The sequence below is a fragment of the Scomber japonicus genome, chromosome 14 (genome assembly GCF_027409825.1).
Source record: "Scomber japonicus isolate fScoJap1 chromosome 14, fScoJap1.pri, whole genome shotgun sequence".
Taxonomy (NCBI): Eukaryota; Metazoa; Chordata; class Actinopteri; order Scombriformes; family Scombridae; genus Scomber; species Scomber japonicus.
In genome coordinates, this window is record NC_070591.1 from 25,526,474 (window position 1) to 25,548,428 (window position 21,955).

General features: G+C 42.1%; 2 protein-coding genes across 2 annotated transcripts; both read right to left on the minus strand.

Annotated features, from left to right (window-relative positions):
- Positions 1-4,861: 4,861 nt before the first annotated feature.
- On the minus strand, positions 4,862-8,381 carry emx2 (empty spiracles homeobox 2). The gene is made up of 3 exons (XM_053332579.1): positions 7,994-8,381; positions 6,606-6,790; positions 4,862-5,087 (listed from the first exon to the last, which is right to left on the minus strand). The coding sequence occupies exons 1-3, from the start codon at positions 8,379-8,381 to the stop codon at positions 4,920-4,922; spliced, it is 741 nt and encodes a 246-aa protein (XP_053188554.1). The 3' UTR covers positions 4,862-4,919.
- Positions 8,382-11,760: 3,379 nt separating this feature from the next.
- On the minus strand, positions 11,761-20,688 carry eif3s10 (eukaryotic translation initiation factor 3, subunit 10 (theta)). The gene is made up of 22 exons (XM_053332578.1): positions 20,530-20,688; positions 19,100-19,290; positions 18,867-19,003; positions 18,585-18,748; positions 18,044-18,243; positions 17,627-17,835; positions 17,368-17,539; positions 17,062-17,166; positions 16,863-16,961; positions 16,641-16,757; positions 16,318-16,503; positions 15,768-16,115; positions 15,549-15,653; positions 15,354-15,467; positions 15,105-15,227; positions 14,855-15,008; positions 14,550-14,734; positions 14,122-14,210; positions 13,578-14,041; positions 13,294-13,420; positions 12,996-13,207; positions 11,761-12,618 (listed from the first exon to the last, which is right to left on the minus strand). The coding sequence occupies exons 1-22, from the start codon at positions 20,576-20,578 to the stop codon at positions 12,443-12,445; spliced, it is 3,726 nt and encodes a 1,241-aa protein (XP_053188553.1). The 5' UTR covers positions 20,579-20,688; the 3' UTR covers positions 11,761-12,442.
- Positions 20,689-21,955: the final 1,267 nt, after the last annotated feature.

The window sequence follows — 21,955 nt, forward strand, 5'->3', positions numbered from 1 at the left end:
AGAAAAAAAAGAGCTTTAGGAATCTATGGTGCTGCAGCAGACCACAAGAATATTAATGCAGTGGAAAATAGATGTTTGGTGCTAGAGCAAGTCAAAATAAGAAGAGGAATAAACAGATCATAAATGCCATAAACTTTCTGAGGCTTTTCCTAAACTGAGCTGAACGTGTGCAGAGTGGTTACAGCCCAGTTCAGGCAGATGCTGGAGGTGTCTGAGAAGAAGAAGAAGGCGTCTGTGCATACACCGGGAAAGAAAAAAAAAAGTTTTCTAAATCGCAGCTCTTGAATATTTCTTTGTGAAAAGGCCATTTGTCACATTTGTTACATGTGTCATTGTAGGTTGTAGGTGTGTGACATCTCTCGGTCATAATGGCGTATGTGTGGTGACCTAAGTGAACATGCCCAATGGAGCACCAAAAAACCTAGTGAGTGAGACTCTGCATGGGTCTGTCAGAGCAGCTTGTAATGTGGCTCTTGGCTTCATTCATCTATTAACAATCACATAGTGGTGCCAGGCTCTTAGTGTGTGTGTGTGTGTGTGTGTGTGTGTGTGTGTGTGTGTGTGTGTAACCCTGTGCTGAATTCATTAACTGTGATGGAGCTTTTTTTTTAAGAAAAAAAGGGGCACATTTGGGAAACTGAACATGGAAAAGAGAAGAAAATAAATAATTGTATTAATATAATTGTAAAAATAACTTTACATATTACTGCTGTCATTTGCCACCAATTCATTTTCCCATTAAAAACACCATTTAAGTTTATTTTTCACAACAAATTGTCTAACACGATTAAGTTAAGAGTTACGGCTTTAACGCAAACGCTTTATGACATTGAACGCAGCAGGCCGATGTAGCGCCTTCACGCTGTGGGCCCGTGTGTGCGGCCGTACACTTGAACGCCTCATCTCCTCCTAAAATCTAAATTGAAAATCAATTGAAACAATAAAAAAAGAACACGTAATTAAAATGAATTTGGCGTCTGCGCAGTGGTGTGTTCACGCCGGCAGAAAAAGTGAGTGCGGCGTTTAGAGTCAGTCCGAGTCAATAAATGCTGACTGCAGCCGATGGCAAATTGGAAATTGCTGCGTTTGGAAAACATAATCATCAGATCGTGTCAGCAAACGCCCCTCCCCTCGTTATTAATAATAAAGAAAGAAACTGAATCCGAGGCTCCGATGTTTAATTTATTATTATGTAAGCTATTTGAAGGGTGATTGTATGGTAATTGCTCATTAGTCTTATTTATCGCTGCACCTTATGTCAAGGCCAAGGGAATTGTGTAGAGTTCATTCTCTCGTTTCAAGGATCAATTTCAGAGGTAATTTGTGAAACAGGACAGATCAAGTTAGTCCTGACGTGGTTTTAGTGACTGGGAGGGGGGCCTACAGGTGCCATCACCCCGGAAACATTTTATTTCAGCTTGGCAAGATGCTTTTTAGAATTAAAAATAACCAAGAGGGTTCCCTGCATGCACACATGTCCCCTCACACACATCTTTTAAAAAGACATTTCTCACAACTCCACAGATTTCCTCTCGATCAATGATTGACTTTCAGCATTAATTCGGAGCCCATCTTCCCTGGCCTGCTCCCCTCCCTCCGCCACTATTCACATTAGTGGTGTCAGCGGACGTAATTATACCTACTAATTGCAGATTAGAGGTTTTGGGTCAGTGGGGTCACTTGATAGGAGCCACTACTCTTTTTCAATGACGGATAATCATTTCACGTCGCTGACTAAATGTTTCTTGTAACGGGGGGCTTTGGGTCCAAAAAATATATGTCCAAACTGGTGTGAATTTTTTAAAAAGGAGTAATGGCACCGAGAAGTTGGGTGATGATTTATGGCGAGTTTGGCCCCCTGGACGGAGCTGGGGTGGGGGTGGGGGGCAGCTTAAGTTTAGATAAGCGGGTCACCGGAGGTCCCTGCATAGCTGTGGCCCTTAACGCACAGCGCGAGCGAGCGTCTGGGAGCAAGATCTGCTCACACATACACACACACACACACACACACACACACACACGGTATTTGAATTCTGTCCAAACCAATTATATTCATGTGACCTTAGTCTCAAATTGCGCTTGATCGTCCTCTAATAAGTGATCTGAAAAGAATGGCGAGTTGGATTTTTTCTTAAGACCCATAAAATGAATGTAAATGGTGAGATTTGCAACATAAATGCAATAATTTAATAATATAGGATCATTTTAACCGAGGCTGCTTGACAGAAAACTGTCATTTTACCTACCGCCGTTAATTGTTTTTAATTTAAATATTTTTGACTGGTGCCTTTAAAATGAGAAGCAATCGCAATTTTATTTTGACATTTCAAAATATACTTTTAAGCGTGTTTAAATTCGTCAACTGTGATAATAAATGTGACAAACTTGTGTTTTAAAATTACACTATTCTCCTGTCTGCAAAATACATATATTTCACTCCTTTCCATAAACAGAGCTGTGGCTAAATTTAAAAAAAGGAAAAAAAGAGTTAAAAATCAAACGCGTTGAAATGAATCAAACCGTGCCAGGCTCTAATGAGAAGCCTGTCCTGTCTCCTGTGTGTCCATACAGGCGCACAGAGGGGGGGAGAGTGCGCCAAATTTGTTTGCGGCGGATCAAGGCTCACCGCCTCCACTGCACTTTCTTTATCTTAATTCCAACTTGAAAAGATATAATTATCTAGTTTGAACAGGACTGCTATCAAATCCTTCTTTATAGGCAGGGTAGGGAAAAGCTCGAGTGGATTGTGAAGCTCTGAGCCGCTCGGTGTTGCCCGAGATAGGAGTAATGAAGTTGTGGAGTCCGGAGATACAAAGGGCATTAACCTCATTAGCATGAAACCTTTTCTTCTAACTATTGTGGGACCCTTTCAGTCCTCTAATCCCCCCTATTTCAAAGCTGGGTTTGTAATAAAGCTTTTAGGGTCTTTTTTTTTCCAAAGCTAATGGTATTCTCTAAAGATTTTTATTGCTGTTATAATCTATGGGCCGATTAAGAATTCCCTATATGCCACCCTCACCCCCCCCTCTCTCCCCTCCACCTCCCCACACCACAAAAACAGCTCCTTATACTTTATGAAACAATTAAACAAACACCTCGCATCACATATTAGAGACATTTGTCCTCTTATGTGCTCACGAAAAAATCAAATCCAGTTTAAATTAGTCTAATTTTAAAAAATCAAATCAAATCAAATGGATATGCTTATTCATTGTTTAGCAGCTGGTTGGTTGTGTGTAAATAGCCTACAGAATCATTTCCTGCAGTAAATAGCATGGTTTTAGTTGAGCCTGCGGGCTCCTAAAGAAGTCACTCGTGTTCTCGTTCAGTCCACAGCAGCAGAGCAGCAGCATTATGGAGCCTGCAAGACAAGATTTGAAACAAAGATCCCATTTTGCGGCACATTGCAACCTTCCCTTATCGCGTCGTGAGGGGTAGTCAGATTGTACTAAATTATGTCCAACCAAGCCCCCTTGGATCCGTGGATTAAGAGATTAAAGTGGACCACTGGGCAATGCATCCCCTTTTTCCCCCTCATATTACTCGCATGATAATTGCCCAAACTGATTTGCACTTTCACAAAAGCTTGTAGGGACTCTTTGTAGCTGGAGCGGAGCAGACGCTATAGCAGCCCCCTTAAAATCAAACTAATGCGGTGTCAAGACTGAGAAACATCAGCACATTACAGGCTGAGACACTGCTGTCCCTGCTCCACTCTGCACCTCACATGGCACACACTCAGCATCAACATAACCGAGCTAGAAAAGCATTAGAATGATCAGCTGCTCTCTACAATATAATAAAAGTCTTTACTTTTACTGCGCGCAACATATTGATAAAACTTTATTGACAAAATATTGACAATTACATACTTCTTGGAAGTATACTTTGTGTTAAAATTGTAGCAAACTTAACACAAACACAAAAATTATTTACATTCTGTAAAAGAGGGTTTAACAGAAACATTAACTTTTAGCATTTCTGTACATGGAATACGCTCAGTGCTTGAAGTTTTTTTTTTTTTTGTTTTTTTTTTCCTCAATTCTTGCATTTAGTCCTTCGTGGAAAGTTTCACTGGAGGGACCAGTCCTGTCAGGAGGCTGCATGGGGCCACAGCGACACATTTGTAAAGCTTTAGGTTAAAGGAATGTGCTGATACCTTCCCTTTCACTATTTTTATATCTGTGGTCTAATTCATTTGATTTCTTTTTTTTTTCCTCATCGGAAAAAAAAAATTCCCTTTTTGTTCTGTTTTTCTTTAAAATAAAAAAAAACACTATAACGCAGCACCGCTACTTCATATGTTTTCACAATCACTTTTACACGAGAATCATTAATTAAAGACTGCACACTTTGTAAAAAGGAAGAAGCACGACATCTCTCAGTTGGAAAATAGAGTTAAAAACAAAACAAAAAATTGTTTTTTTTTCCTTCTTGTTGGAGAAAACTTGTCAAATTAAAACAACTACCAGGAAAAAACTATACCATGCAATTCAAGTTTTACAAAAGCAGTTTGGTGTTTTGGTATCTTGAGTGGAAAGGTTTGTTTTTTTAAAAAGAAAATAAAACTTCTGAAGTGCAAACGTCCAATATGAATTGGAGGAGGGAGAGAAAAATAAAGAAATATGGTGGATGGGGTGGGTGGTGGGGGGGGGGGTTGTAGTGGTGGTGGTTGGTGCGTGGAAGGGTTCAGGTAGGTAGACTGAGACACTGTCAGTCACGTTTTCCCGGGTCATCTGGACTGACAGACCCTCACTGTGACAGCAGTGCCACCAGTCGGGTTTCTCTCACCCTCAGCTGCCGATCTCCGGAGATCTGAATGTGACATTGGCTTTTTTTACCCTCTCACTGTCTCTACACGGCATCCTTTATCCATGTCCTCCTTCACTCAGACTCTTATATAGCCTTTTTCTTTTTTTTTAATCGTCCGAAGTGACATCAATTTCCTCTGGGCTCGACTGTTTGGTCGCCAGTCTCCACCGGTTTATGTGATGCGACCCCTTCTTCTTCTGCTGAGACTCCGAGCCCTCCTCCTCCAACTTCTGTCGTTTGAACTTCGTCCTCCGGTTCTGAAACCACACTTTTACCTGAAGAGGAAATAGAGAGTGAAAGGAAGAAAAAAAAAGAAAAAGAGAGGGAAAAAAAGAAAACAAAAGCCTGGATCAGTTATCACGAGATAAACCGCGATTGGTCAGTGCGTAAAACCACGCGTAAAAGGGACACATTGTTTGGATGGCAGGGCTAAATACAAGCAGCAGCGGTGGAGTGGAAATTTTAAAAAAGGTGATCATCAACAACACAATAAACACTGCTTGTTTATATTAACAGGACAGCATGAATCCACATTTAATTATACATTTGACCAAATCACAAATTTACTAATATATTAATTTATACACACACACACATACACACACACACAAACACTCACACACGCACACACACACAGCCAGTAAAGGGTCAGACAGTGTCATAAAAATATAATGGTGCCAATTATCATCTACTACATTCCACATTAAGCCCTCAAAATAAAAATAAATGAAATAAAGTCAAAGCAGCAGCTGAAATAAACTCAAATGTTTTTATGTTTGAAGTGTGGGAAAAAAAAAACTTTAGCTTTATCCAAAGTAGGTCAGAGCATTTCAACTATTTTTAAATGGAAACGAAATAAAGGAATGACACCCATCCAACACATATTTTAACTTAACACACTCCTCTAAATGGACTCCGCTTTGTTCATAAATGGCACCGTGGTGGTGGTGGGGGAATTAACAACATCTTAAATCGATAAATTGTCACCCCCCCCTCTTTTTTTTTTGCTTTTTGTCACTCTGCAGCTCTTAAATGGCAACTGAGGTGCGTTTAATGCGCCTTCAGTGGGCTAATTGAAGTAGGTGATGGTTCATTTCTCCCTTCAGCTCCTCCAAAGGGCCCCGCCGTCCAAAAAAAAAGAGGAGACACAAGCGGACAAAAGACAAGCGGCTGATGGGCTCAAACACCATCTTAAATATGGCAGGGGGGGAATTCACTGAACCCGCCTCGTTCTTTGTATCGCCCCATCCCATAAAATGGTTAACTGGTTAATTTGCCCTCCATTTTGAAAGGCAACATTCTCACCCCCCCCCCCCCCCCCCTTCTCCTCACCTCCAAAACAAAGTAATTCAACCCCTCCTAAAATGAGGTTAGGCCTATACAATGTCGGTGGATTTGATCCAACAGAAAAGCCTCTGTCTCCGACTGACAACATGCATTTATAGACTCTGGTGTATAGAAACAATTCACTGGCTGATTATTTCAAATGACTCTTTGGCTATTTTTTTTTGCGTCATCATCCGGTCATTTATGAACAGCGGCCTGCTTTCACAAAGCTCCACAGTGCCATGTTAAAGAGAAAAATATCACACATAGCTGAAGTCATCTAGTGTGAAGAAAAAGACCCGTTTTTTAGAATAAGAGTAAAGCTGACAAGGCCAGAGCTGCACCAAGAAGCAGCATCCACATCCCAAACTACACCAAGCTGCGTCCAGGTGAAATTTAAATAATAAAATGACGTGCCAGTGAAATGTGGAGGTGGTGGGAAAATAATAATGTAATGTTGTTCTTACCTGAGTTTCTGTGAGGCTAAGGCTGTGGGCGAGCTGCTTTCTTTCTGCTCCCACCACGTAATGGTTTTTCTCAAACGCGTGTTCGAGCCGCAGGAGTTGCGAGGGTGAAAAAGCTGTCCGGATTCTTTTGGGCTTTCTGGCCAGCGCGTTGTGCAAAAGGAAGCTCTCTGGACTCGTTTCATTACCTGGGAAAAACGAGCAGAAGACGAGGGATGTGTCATGATGTTTTGCTTTTGTTTTTTTTATTTAAAATATTGGATTTAGTCAGATTTAATAGAATAAAACAGCAGGGCCTGCGCACACGTGAACCAGCAGTCCACTGAGGGCAAGACTGAGATAAATATATATACATGGCTGGACACTGATCAATAAAAGAAGAGAATATGTAGTAAATGTGTATATTTCAAATTATTATACGGCCTTTCTTCATCTATCATTTGTCAGAGCATCCGCATGCAAAGCAGGGGAAGACAACACAAAGCACAGAGCTATAATCCTGGGCCTAATTTAATTATCTAAACAAACAGCTTTGGTAAACAAAATCTCAGGTAAAAATGGAAGCAGCGTGAAAATGCTGAAATAAACATCAGCCAGGAACAACTTAAGGAATTATTTTTGGAATGCATTCCTTTAAATGTGTTCATTTGACTTTAATTTGTCAGTCAAATAGACAGAACTCAAAGCATAAATGCTATAAAAAGAGCAACCAGCAGCAAAAAATAATAAACAGTCCAAACAGGCTCACAGGCCGAGTTAATAAAAGTCAAATCACCCCAAATTTGATTCGTGTCAGCTTCAGAAAATTAGCAGTAGGCTCCTAAAATAAGCATCCATATAGTTTTATTTTTTCCTTTAAAAACAGCCGAGCAAAAATAGATTTAACTTGAGTTAAAATGTGAAATAATTCTCAGTTTAAAGAATCATAGCATTGATATATATTAATTTCGTTTTTACGCATGGATACAGAATTAAAGGTCTCCTGCAGACCAACTGTGAACAAACGTGTCAAAAATTCTCTCCTCTTTTCCTCCCGTCCTGAACAGACACTGAAGGCAGCAGACGGCCACAGAAGCCATGGCAACAATTATTCCTTTGCTCGACATTATTATTCTTTTATCTAAATAAAGAAATTCAAACATGCTCGTTATTTTAAACGAAAGAATCATTTTTTAAATAAGCGTGTGTGTTTTGACCTGACGACGGGACGTGATAGGCTTTAAAACCTGCTGTGCTGCAGCTGTACAGATATGTTATTCCTCCTAGCTCTCTCTGCTGATGGAAAAGAGAAAGAACGAAAAAAAAAACAACACACACACACACACTCTCTCCAGCCGCTCGGCACGTTTCGTGCGTAAAAGTGAACCAAACGAAGCACTTTGACAACTTACCTTGAAATCTGTGACCCAAGTACCTATATCTGTGTAATAACCAGGGGTAGAAAGTTGAGGGGTCCCTTTGCTGGCTGGCGAAAAGAGGGTGCGGACTGTGTGGGGATGAAAGCGGGTGAGCAGCCAGAGCGTGCGGCGGGGCCACCGAATGCACCGGGACGGAGTTAGGCGGATGAGACACCGCCTCGGCGAACACCAAGTCCGGGTTAGAGTAGACGCCCCTGCCGCCGGAGTGAAAGCCGTTCAGAAAGGGGTTCATCTGGCCGGAGTTTGCATAGCTGAGAGCCGCTGGCCTGATGGGCTCCTCGGTGCGGGACGCCGGTACAGGATTATCCTTCGCCACTAAAGACTCTATAGTAAAACACCTCTTGGGTGTAGGTTGAAACATTGTCTGATAGTCCAGATTCCCCAGTTTAAGGTGAAGTCGTCGTAGGCGCTCTCGCTTAAAAAATACTCCACACCCAAAGAAAGAGAGGGGAAAGTTTTGTACGCAGTAAATAAGTTGAGAAAAAAGGCGGCAGTGTCGAGAAAGCCCAAAATAAAAAGTGCTCAGCTACTCCCAGACTAATCCATGGATGTGATCGTTTTCCTCGCCGGCTTCGTGCAGGCAGATTTGTTAGTTCATGAGCCTAATTAGCGCTGCAGTCCCATAAACAGCTTCCTCTGAAGGCTGTAATGGCATGGTGATTGGTCGCTGCCTCTGCTGCTCGCCTTAAGGTGGAGAAGAGGGAAGACGCTTAAAAAGTGCGTCAATGGGGAGAAGCAGGGGCGCGGAGAGGCGGACTCGAACGCGCAACGGAACGGATTCGTCCAGAGAGAGGAGCCCCCCTTCGCACGCACGCGCGCGCACTCGCAGCTGCACGCACGCGCCCATATCTCCAGGACATTTAAACACACTCATCTGAACCAGTGGAAAAGCTCGAGGTAGCCTGCTTATTTGCATTTACGGCCTGTGACAGGTTCAAACTGATTTTTTCTTTCTTTTTTAGAGTAGGGGGGTTGAGGGGGGGGTGTAGTGATTGTAGCAGCAAGTTATTATTTTAAATGATGCTCAACAATGTTGCGCACACATAAAAATCAAGCTGTGCACAAGTCTATTTTCGAGGCGCAGATAATATTTAGCAGCATATTAACTGCATCAGCCGGCCTTCATTTATTTCTTTATTTTTATTCCTGGTGATGCTTTTTCTAACATTATTCTCCTTTTTTAGTTTCTGCTCAGATTCTATTAGTGCACCTTTAAAAAAATATTGAAGTCACTCTTCATATGTGTTGGATTGGGATGTCTGGCACACACAAACAAGCTTCAGGAAGATTTGAGAGCTGCTGTCAGCTGTGCGGGACACGGCGTGAGGACTGACAGGGTGCTCACAGTTCACACAACAGCTTCCCCGCTGATCAGTCGCTGCGTGTCACAGCCATTCAAACCCAAAAAACGCACAGGTGTTTACTGGAGCAGCCTGCTGTACCTGTGTGACTGCAGCCTGTCTGGCAAAACTGCGTGCGTGTGTGTGTGTGTGTGTGTGTGCGTGTGTGTGTGTGTGTGTGTGTATCCCGGGCTGGGAGCTGCAGCCGCGGCCGCACCGAGGGCCCTCCTCAATAAATAATACACACAGCAGTGCGCGCACTCCGTCTCATGATGATACTAAGGCTGCTTAGAAATGAACAGATGCACAACATTGTATGTCTGCATGGGTAAATAATATGTTTCATACATTTCTCTTTTTATATTTATTTTTGCTTATTTGTATTTAGACGTTTGATGGAATTAATATATTTAATTTGCCTTTTAAGGGGAAAACTAATTTGTATTATTATAATTATAATTATTATAAATATTTATTTCAACGTGAGCAATGTTATTATTTTTTATTATGAATGATAAATATAATCAGTTTGACCGTTTCTATGCAGTTACACATGCGAGGCTTATGGACAAGTTGAGGTTTTTTATTTGTGCGGGTAAGTCAAGTGTCTGTGTGGAAGAAAATACACACTAGAGAAAAAAAATCAACAGCTGTACAACACATCATAAACATGATTTGACGTCTTTAAAATATAACCTGGATCCAGATTTTATTATTAAAACTGACAACAATGAAGAATGACTGGTTATATATTTTAAAGCTTTTATTTTGCGGTGGTGTATCAGTTCATTTGATCAGATAAAGCCTTTTTGTTTTTTTAACTAATATATATCAGACAAGATTTTAATCATGAGGAATATTATTATTAATATTATTATTAGGATATTACAGTTGTTATTATTAGTATCATTAATATTATTGTAGTTTCATCAAATAGATCGGGGCATGCGAATAAAAGCATTTACTCTCCGTGACAAGTATATTCTGTAAGGAAATGATCTGCATGTTGGAGAGTTTTATTTGGTTTTTGTTTTATTTTTCCTTTTTTTTAAACTCATGTTATTGGTTTTGTTAATTGTCTGCAGACTCACAACTGGCTGCATGTTTATATTTTTCCTGAGTTTCACACAGCACAGCTGAATGCTGATCAGACATGAAGCAACACACTGTGCCTGCTGTGTGTGTGTGTGTGCGGCGTGCTGCTCCTCTGCGCGGTGCTTTACCGACCTCTAGTGGTCACAAACAAGAGCGACAAAAATGATCAAGTGTTCCCTCAAACTCAGGGGTCAGTAAGGGTCTCTCTCGAGGTATCCAGTGAGTCCCCAACAAAGGAAAAAATGTTCAGATTGACTCATAAGTAGATTCACTCATAAGTAGAACTTGTGTTGGTGGCCAGTTTACACATGCCACCAACACAATTTCTTTTTAAAGTTGTATTTGCACAATTCATAATGTATTTCTAAGAAGAAATGATGCTATTCATGTACAATTTGACACTTTAATCAAAACTGATTACTTACAACTCCTTGACACAGGTTGCATATGTGATTATGTTCGACCCAGTTAAATCAATATATTTTCTCCTCCTTATTTATGATTTACAGAAATTGATATAATAAGTAGATTTGAATGAAGTCTTTTATTAAATCTTTCTGTCACTGGAATATGTATCTGCTTTTCACAACAGCATTTCCACAGAATACATGTAGACATGTGACAGTAGGAGCAGCACAGGTGTAAATAAGAACATGAATGATGGATACATTGTTGTATCTGCTTTAGTTTTAGGGTGGTGATATAGTTCATGATGTGAAAGCACTATTATACTATATTGGTAAATCTGAAACTATGCTTTGTAAAAGGCCTGTTGTGACTCCTCAACTTTATCCTGCAACCACTTAAAATGGGATGTCAACCAGGGTCTCCAGTGACTTATAAGCAACATAGTTTTCTCTTCAAATCTGATGATCCACTCATATTAAATACATACAACAGTAAGGTTACTACCAAAAACTGTCTGATGTTTTTTTGTGTTTTTGATGTATTGTTGCAGTCTCAAGCTATCAGCTCTACTCAGCTTTAGTAGTTGGTTGTCAGGAAACCACAACAAAGCTTTGCATGTTGTGTGTTGGTCATGCATCACTGAGCACTATATTAATAACACCTGTGCAATTTGAGGCAATGCAACAGCTTATTTTATAAAGCTTATACATTTTCAGTTTTTGACAGTCAGAAAGGTGATAATTCTACTTTTTGTTTATTATTGTAGTACTGTATTAAAAAGCATTATTAATATTTTGCCCCCTGGAGTGGACTAAATATTTGGACAGCCACACTATACACTTGTTGACATGTGCTACAACCTGTGCTGGTAATACAGACTGAGACAAAATGAACAGGTAAGCGGTGAGCAAACATCTTTATTAATAAAGGCTTTATCTGTACACATGCAACCTGGTTTGATACCGTTGATTGCAGCTGAAGATAGAAGCACACTGTTTTATTATCATCAGGAGACCAATTGAATATTCTAAGCATGCACATCAAAATGGAAATTCCACTCATTGTTCAACAGGTTAAGAAGCATCTGAGACATTACATTAAGAGCAGAGATCAATGACACAGATGACAGATTTGTCGTCATTGCCGTTACAAGAGTAGTGGATCTTTGCTGTTATGTAACATGTGAAAATGTTAATGTTTAAAAGAGGCAATTGGTGATAAATTGAGTTTGCATTGAAAGCTGCGGTTGGTACATTGGTTTTCAGTATATTCCATATCACTTTATTAATGTGGATAATAACACTCCTAACCATTGGTGGTAGTCATGTCTGATGAAGGGTTTTTTGGATGGTTTGTATGAGGCCTAAGTGCACACAGTTTCATTGGTTGATGGTGTTTTGTGTCCGTTTCAGAATTGCTGGAAGTCAAAATAAGGATAAAAGGAAAATACCCCACTACTGTCTACAAATATTTCATTCATTCAAATAGGAACAACGCACAGATGTATCAGAAGCTTGTAGTCATATTTTCAAAACCAATTTATCATTTAAATGAGCCAATTGGATGCAGACGTTTGGACTCAGCGGCGGACAGTAGTCCAGCCGTCGTCATCTGTCTCGTTCTTAGTGCGACGGGGGTTTTCTTTGTCGCCGCGCCAGGACTTGTCCTCATCAAGGCCCTGATCGCGCTCCCTCTCTCTGGGCTGGTCCCTGTCCTGATCCTCCCGCCTTTCACCTCCACGACGCCAGGAGCTTCCTGAGGACACAAAGCAGCTCATTAGCAGATGTCCAAGTAGCGATGTGACGCACCGACTTTTACAAGAACATGAGTTCAAAAGTTTATTCATTTGTCTGACATGAGTATCTTGGCAGGAACACTAAAGCAGTAATTACACAAGTAAATAGTGACATCTGCTGGCTGAATACAACACTCCACTTAATATACCCAACTGGGGTGCTACAAGAGTGCTGAATAGAGTTCTGAAACACCTGTTTCACTATTTTATTTCCTGTCAGTATCATTGTGATAAGATGACCACTATAGTGTATTGATCTTTACTGATCAGAGTATATCTAACAAATCTGAAGCGTGTGTAACTGTTGTGTTCATTCTTAGTTTAAGTTCTGATTTACCCTCATCAGTCTCTCTGGGTGGGGCTCTCTGGTCATCATCACGACGCTCTCTATCACGGCGGTCAACACGGCGATCATCACGGTCACGGCGTTCATCTCTGTCACGACGATCATCACGGTCAGTGTCCTCTCGGCGAGAACTTCTCCAGTTGGACCCTTCTTCTGTGCCGCCGCCGCCGCCGCCGCCGCCGCCCCTCCTCCAGGCATCCTCTCTGAAAACATAGTTCCAACATTAACAACTGCCATAACTCACTCAACAGGTCACTGATATGTTTGCATTTATTCAGGTCACACTCACCTGGGTGGAGGACGGTCTCTGAAGCGGTCGCTGGGTCTTGCCTGTTCTTCTTCATCTTCGTTATCATTGTCATCACGAGGTGGACCCCAGCTGTCCTCCCGGGCTTTTTCCCGCTCACGCCAACCACCTGCAATACAAGCAAGGGCTCGTCATGTTGCTAAACACAAAGTTCCTACATCTAGACACCAAACTTCTGAGCAACTGAAGTACTCAACAAACCTTTGGTGGGTTACATTTTCAGAAATGTCTATCATGTATGAAGAGCTGAACGGCTGCTCGCTTACCAGGTCTGCCGGCGGGCTTCCAGGGTTTGAGGTCATCACCACCACGACGGGGCCCATCATCCATGCCTCTTCTTCCACCTCTGTCATCATCTCCTCTTCTGGGACCCCAGTCATCATCAGCCCCACGCCTGGGACCCCTGTCTTCCATGCCTCTACGGGAACCTCTGTCATCATCAAAGCCACGTCTGGGACCGCGATCATCATCAAAGCCACGCCTTGGGCCACGGTCATCATCGCCCCTTCTTGGACCACGGTCATCATCAAAGCCTCTGCGTGGACCTCGGTCATCATCCATTCCTCTGCGTAGAGGACGGTCATCATCACCACCGCGACGTGGACCTCGATCATCATCAAAGCCCCTACGGGGTCCTCGGTCATCTCCACCCCTACGTGAGGCCTCTCCTCGCCTGAAGGGCGCCTCTTTCTCCTCCCCCCCTTCTTCACGACCCTCTTGTCTCCACTCCCTACAGAGAGCACAGGTAACATTAGAGCAGCCCCTCATAGTTTAATGAGGTTAATAATAAGCAGGTAGGATTACACGCACCTGTCAGCAGTCACAGGACGGCGCCATTCTGAATCACCGCCATCAGTACGCTTCCTCCATCCTCCCTCCTCCTTCTCACCCCCCCAATCCTGTGTAAAGAAATAACACACGGTGCCATTAATTAGGATCATTCAAAGGTCTGTTTACCTTATCTGCTTCCTCACACATTCTCTTGTTATGTAACTGAGGATGGGCACCATTATATCTCATTATCTAACAATGATTCTATAAAAGGTACATCTACTCTAAACATTTAAACTCTGCGTTCAGGCATTCATAGAATTATCTGTATTCCAGACACTGATGTGATTATCCTGAGAAACTGAATGATAAAATATTGTATGAATTACTTGTGATTCCCACGCTTGCTTCATACTTGTATACAACATTAAACAGTCAGTACGTACACTCTCTGATCATAAACTTACAGCTTTGGCTTTTTCTTCTGGTGGGCCCTTTCTCTCCTCTTCACGGCGGCGTTCGCGCTCCTCAATCTCCTGCTGACGAGCGCGTTGCTTCCTCTCCTGCTCCTCCAGCTTGCGCAGGCGCTCCTGGTACTCCCTCTCCTCCTCCTCTCGCTGCTCTTGTTCAATGCGCTCACGCTCCTCACGCTCTGTGACAAACCCAGGACAGTAAACTTGATGCATTCAAATATCGCAAACTGAAAGAACTAAGGATTTACATTGAACATTTTTTCTGCTGACAAAGTAAACGAGTTAGCTGGTACTATTACCTTTCTTGAGCTGCTCCTCGTGGATACGTTGTGCATCCTCCTCTTTCTGGCGGTAGTAATTGTTACGCCTGTCCTCTTTGCGCTGCTTCTTCCTTTCTTCCATACGCTTCTTCCTCTCCTCCACCAAGCGCTCCTGGAATAACTTCAGTTTTTCCTTTGAAAGAGAGCAAATTGTAGTTTGAAAGCATTGCTGACTCTGAAGTGAAATTGCTGCAGGGACTGAACACGATCTCTTCTCTTCTTATCTTACCTCATAGATGAAGCTACGGGCAGCAGTTATTTTAGACAAAAAGTTTTCTTTGTCTTCCATCATCCTGGACATGCGCTTCTTGTGCTCCAGAGCCTTCTCCCGTTCAACTTTCATGTTACTGATCTACAAAACAAACAAACTAATTCTTACATTCTGGATCGTTAACTTAACTTCCTTGACATACATATGTAGTTTAGATATTTTTTTAAAATCAGTTCTGGGTTGTTGCTGTTTGTTTTTTAAACATACCCTCTCCTCCTCCTGGAGCTCCCACAGTTCCATGTCCTTGATGCGCTGCTCCTCATAGGCCTTTTTGATGAGAGGAATTTCTTCAAGTCGTTTGGCCCTCTCGAAGTAGTCAATCTGGAGAGAAAGAGACAGATACATTAACATCCAGTTCGCATATAGATGACAGATGTTTGCACTGATATATCACTCCCTCACCTTCTTCTCCTGGTTCTTCAGACGCTCCTGAAGCTCCTTCTTCTCTTTCTCGAGCTGCTCCACCTGCTTAGCCATGATGAAGTCGGGGTCCAGCTCCTCGAGGTCCTGTAGAGAACAGGCAAAGTTTCACCTTTAAGAACTTTATACTAATGTGACTTATTACTGAAAAAAATGAGTTAAAACTTATGGATCCACTCAGCTATACTGGCTACACTTTACCTCAATATCAATATCCTTGAAGGCTTTGGCTCCGAGTTCAGTCTTCTTGATTTGCTCCAGCCGTTCTCGCACGGTCTTCTTCTTAATCTGCTCGTGCTCTTGCATGATGCGCTCCTTCTCCCTCTCTTTGGCCTCCAGGCGCAGACGGTCCTCCTCAGCCTTGCGGACCTTCTGCAACTCAGCTTCCCGCTGCTCAAGCTCCTCCTTCTCGCGCTGTATGTTGAGGCTTTCCAGGCGCTCCTTTCGCTCCTCGATGGTCTGTCTCCGAGCCAGGATGCGCTGGTGGTCCTTGCGGGCATTCTTCAGATAGGCAGCGATGGCCTGCTGGCTCTGCTCCTCACGCTCTTGCTGAAAAAGGGATGAACGGGGCCAAATTGCAATTAATGGAGTTGAAGAATAAAGCATTAAGTATTTTGCCAAAAGCAACTAATTATGAATGAAACTTTAGTAGTGCTTGAAGATTCAAGTATGTGTGAGTAAGACAATGTTGATTTTAGTCATTGATCAGATGTCTGCAGGTGGCTCTGGTCCATTATGAGGCTGAACTCACCAGCATGGAGGCAGGCTTGATGACTTGGATGGCCTTGGCCAAAGAGGCAGACATGGCAGTCAGCTGGTTCCTGATCTGCTCTGAGGGCATGTTCTGCAGGAAGGGACCAACTGGAGAATCCTCTTTGGTTGAATAGTTCAGGTCAGATCCAAAGCTCAGAGTTCGAGAGGAGTGGTCTATTCGGACCTACAACACCAAAAGTAATGTGAGAAAAATAGTGGAACACATAAATGTATCCTCATGACTGTTAACATCACTTTTCTGGGAATAGTGCTTGTTTTTATGAATTCATAATGCATCATCTCCCTGGATCATGACCTTACCTGTAGATCACAGTGCCTGGCAGCATCCACAATGGAGCGCTCCAGCTGGAAGGCGTCCACAAACGGAACCAGGGAGGCCAAACGATTGAACTCGATGCTCTGGTAGATCTGTGCAACCTAATATAACAAACATAGAGAAGTTAAAATGGGCATGATCACAGTGAAGATGTGATTTGAACTTACAGCATTTGTAACGGGAGGAAAAAGGTTGAAGAAAATTACTTGTTGCAGGAGACGCAGGATGGTGTTGCTCTGCAGGTGAGGAACATACTGCTGGAGGTCAGACTCCTTCTCGGCTTGGTCTCTCACCCAGTTCAGCACCTAGGAGAGAGTTAAGTTATGGTTAATTAATCCTCCAAAAAACCCTGTACAGATGGTATAGTTTCCCTTTTCTCAAGTGTGCCGCTGCCACTTTGTTTACCTTGGTCACTCTTCCGCTGAGCTTCAGAGGATGGAAGTCTACCTCAAGCCAGTTGTAAAGTTCCTTAATGTCAGGTACGACATACTGCAGCAGGTTAAATCTCACCTGGAACACACACATTAAAGACAAACCTCTGTCATGACATCATCTTTATGAACAGATCATTTTACAATGTCAAGTGTAACTTCCTTGATAGGAAATGAGTTCTTTAAACAAAAAGCAGAACCTGTGTATTAAATATAAAACATACTCAGGTGCAATATAGAAACCTAAAATCCTTCTTTCTTTCTCATGCACATCATGTACCATGTCATTGATGAGACTCTGGCGGGTTGGTGGAGACTGCAGGCCAAGGAGGGTTGCCAGCCGGCGGTGTTTCTCCACAATGATTCCATCCATATCCAGCAGACGAGCGATATCAGTGCGCTCGGGAGTGATGGGAATGGACAGAGTGGCCAGGAGGACTCTGGTGGACATCCTAAAGATAAAAAGTGTGCGTTATTAACCATCTGTCCTCTGCCAGTGTAAATCATGTGCACATCTGTACAGGCAATGAATGAGTCACCTCTGCATCTCATCTTGGGTGAGATTCTTGCGCATCTCCCTGGAGAGGTGGTAGAGACGGTGGAGGGTGCAGGCGTGGAAAAGAGCATTTCCAGATTTCCAGAACACAGTGGACACCTTGTTGTAGTAGTTGGCCATCAGCTGGGGCTTGGGGGGCTTCTTGGAAAGAGCAAACAGGCCGTGGATGTCCTCAACAGCCTTGAATGCTTCCTGAAAGAGAAACAATACTTTTAACATTACATCCATCTGCATTTCAATTAATTCCAACAGCGGAGCACAATAGAAGAACAACACCACTGCACAGTCTGTATTCAAGTGATACACTTCTTATGTTACATTGCTGCTGATTATATTCCAAAGCATTCCCTGACATTTTACACATTAGTAGTAAAAAGGTTTAAGGATGCAAACAACAGACCTGCCAGAGCTCCATGCTTATGGCACTGTCCAGCTGCACCAGACGTGTCTCCAGATGCATGGACTGGCTTTCGGGGTTGTTCAGGTTGATGGCGGTGCTCTGGTTGTGGTGTCGCTGGATCTGACCCAGATGCATACGCAGGTTGTCGCACAGCTTGCGAAACTCAGCTTTGCGAGTGTACTGAAGGCAGAACTTGAAAGCTGCAGAGAAGACGACCAGATGTTAATTACAGTGTTCACATGTGTGACGTTCAACATGTAATTAACCTATTCACTTTTGTTTGAGTCAAAGGAATGCGAATAATTATGTAAATTAAGCCTGTTATTTACTGTATTATTTTAGCTCAATAACACAGTATCATATTTTGAAATTGAGATAAAGATACATTTATGATGAAATTTTAGCCAACTACATTAATGTGCACACATTCTAAGATTAAAATGCTGCCACTACCATGTACAATATATGTGTTATTGGTCAAGTAACATGTTAAACTAAAATCAGTTTTATTGTTGATGGATGGGTAAGCGTGCATCAATACCTTGCTGGGCGATATCATGGTACAGTCGCTCCACCTTGGAGTTGTTTCGCAGCAGGTCCAGGCACTGGCGGTAGGACTCCCACAGGAATTTCACCCATGGAGTGAGCAGCAGGCGATCAGTACGATCCTGAGTGTCCTCTCCACTCACAGCGCTCAGGAGCACACTGGAGTCACAACAGGATCAACATCAGTATACACACACACATAAACAACAAGCACATGCAGACCATCTTATATCAGTACTTGAAAAAATACATTTTTGTGTACACTTGTGCCCCTCACCTCTCTGGAGTCTGGATGTTGTCCAGATCCTCAATGTCCAGGACCATCTGCTGGGACTCCTCCTTGGCAGTCTCAGTCTTCTCCTCGGCCAGCTTCAGGTAAGCCCTCACCACATCCTCTAGAGATTTGATGTTCACCTAACAGCAAAGATAGAGATCACACTTTAACTCCTAAAAGTCTTAGGGATAAACCACCACCTAATGTGGGAAAATACCACCGCTGTCCTCACATACCTGCTGGCAGATGTTCTTGTACTGGTAGAGACCCTCCTTGGCCAGGTGGCTCTTGCGTAGATCCACGCAGAGCTCGAGGTACTTGAGCATGATGGGCTCGTGGATCTTCTGCCATGTTCGATGTTTCTTGCTCTTGATGACATCATACAAGACATCCAAGGCTGGCTGCTTCTTGCCAACCTCCAGAAACTCTGCATAAACACACGTGACATATGTTAGCGGTTAATTGTTCAAAAGGTCAGCATTAGGGCCTTTAAATAATCCTTGAGTGCCACTTTGTGGGCAAATAAAATTGCCTGTTTCAGTAAGTTTATTGCCTCCCCCTGTTAAATTCAGGATCATGTAGTACCAATTAAGGTCTTGGAAGGACACCAATAACTGCTGTATCCAGTTTTTCAGCTTCATGATCTGAAGCAGTCAGTGTTGATAATTCACCACATCAAAGTAGGTTGCTTTGTTGGCAGGATTGTTGTGGACTGAGAAATCCTGCATGCAAATAATTCTGTCGAGATGTTTAGGAAATACTGTTGTTAATTTTGTTACATGTCAAAAATCAGTGACTTTGATTAAATTAAAGCCATATTCTCATTAATTTCATTTGCCATATGTTTGGATCAACTCGGCTAAAGGTGAGAGGCCTTAGGGCATTAACTTTGCTTTCACAATTGAGTAAGCTGTCTGTTTGCTTTATATGCTGCAGCTGTCAATATTACGCATTAGTTCAATTCTGTTTAGTAGCATCATGTCCGTGGAATAGTCGTGAATGGCTAAATTAATACACTAATTACTTAATTCACGTTATTCTTTTTTTTTTTTTTTTTTTTTTTTAATTATGTTACAGTAACCATGTCAGTTCATAGATAGTGATCTGGTCTATTAAAGAATGGCTTTCATCACATGTGTATGGTAGTGAATAAAGCACCGGTTGAGGGCATCCTCTCATCTCATCCCTTACCGGGCTATCTGTGGTGATTATGTACTTGTTTAAGCAACTACACCTACGGATTCTTTATCAAATAGGAGGTATTTGGGCTTGGGCTCAAGCAATACCCTCTCTGCCACAATAGCTATATAACTACACAACAAAAACGCCAGAGTTGGCAGTAAATCGGCCTGACGTAGCTGACGTTAGGCCCATGTCGGTATTTAATGTTAGTGACATTAGCAGGACCGTTAACGTTGTACGAGACGGAAGTATTCACTATATGACACTAGCAGGTTTTGAGAATCGCAATGATTCACATATATCTGTCGTTTTAAAACGTTTCATCCTGTACAAACCGGTCTACCGACACAGCTAGCTGTAACATAAGGGATAAGAAGCGACGTGTCTTCCCCGCCATTAGCAGCTAGCAGAGCCGCTGCTTCCCGGTGACGAAGCTAAAGTCCGCTAACGTTAGCACGGCGCTCTGACAAACGTCTGTACTCACCGTTTGCTCGTTTGAGAGCATTTTCTGGGCGCTGAAAATACGCCGGCATTTTGCTGGCTTTCTAGTGGAACTCAAAACTGCCTGACTTGAGTGAATTTTGATGAATTTTCACCAGTCCATCCACGCCACGCATTCGTCCACTGCAAGAGTGCTGGCGGAGAAAGGAAGGACCTCGTGAGCGGCCCAGCTTAGGGCTGCCAGGTGCGTCAGGCGTCATCCTCCAATCACATCACAGTGGCAACCTGCACGCTCAGTCATAATAATGATATAATGATGTAATGATGTAAAAGTGCTTCAGAAACACAACAAATACAAAGATATGAACACATAGGCATGAGCAATGCGTACTTACATTGGCACAAAAGCTCGCAAATGCATGCTGGGGCTAGACTAAGTAGTGTTTTAAAAGAAATGGGTGAAAAACTGCAGAGACATTTGGATCAATCTCAGCTTCAAATACTGTGTGATAATACAGGTTAATGTATAAATATTCAGGCTTTCAATGTACTTATTCTATATTAATGACACATGTTTACTATGCATATTTGTGAACTTGCTGAACACTCAATTTGTGGCTGATTCTGTAGTTTGTGCAAACACCATAACATTGAATCTCATATCATTCACACAACCCTAGTACTCTTACACATTGTTTACATACAGTGTGATTGCATCTGCACATGGTTGTACATGTTTGTACATTTTCACCCAACAACAGTCACTGGTGATTTTCTGTATTGTATATGTTAATATTGTGGGGAATATTGCAGTTATATGTTTTATGCAACTACTAAAAAACGACTTTGAAAATGGATATAATGTTTTGAGTAATTTGAAGGAAAAATACATTAAAAATCATGTGGCTCCAGCTTCCAACTCAAATGCATAGCCTATATTTTCTGGTTTCTTTATTCTTTTATGCTATTAATCAACAACTAATCAATTAGTTGAGAAATCATATTAATCGATAATGTGAATAATTGTCAGTTGCAGTTTAATCAATATATCAATAAATGAATATATCACCGTTGAAAAGTGATCTGAATAGGTTAACGCGGTCGGATTAAAACGGGGGTTTAAACAAACCTGGCACCTCTGGGTGTTGCTAAAGTTCCCGTATGTGCTCCCTCTGTGGTGCGTTCAGGTAACACTTGAAAACTATATTGTAACGACAACGGATGAATACACGCGTGGTCACTATCTCATACTTCATTTACCTTGTCAAAGCCCTACAACTCATACAGCAATGTCTATTCAAAGAATCATTTGATTTTACTGATCTTGATATCAAAGTTAAACACATCATACCAGTCATTCATACAAAGATGTGCATTACAGTGATGAGGGCTGAAATAGTTTTATTCATGCAAGAGATTAGCAGAGGTGTGTAAATAATGTCCACATCTTTCTGCCACAGCAAATCCAC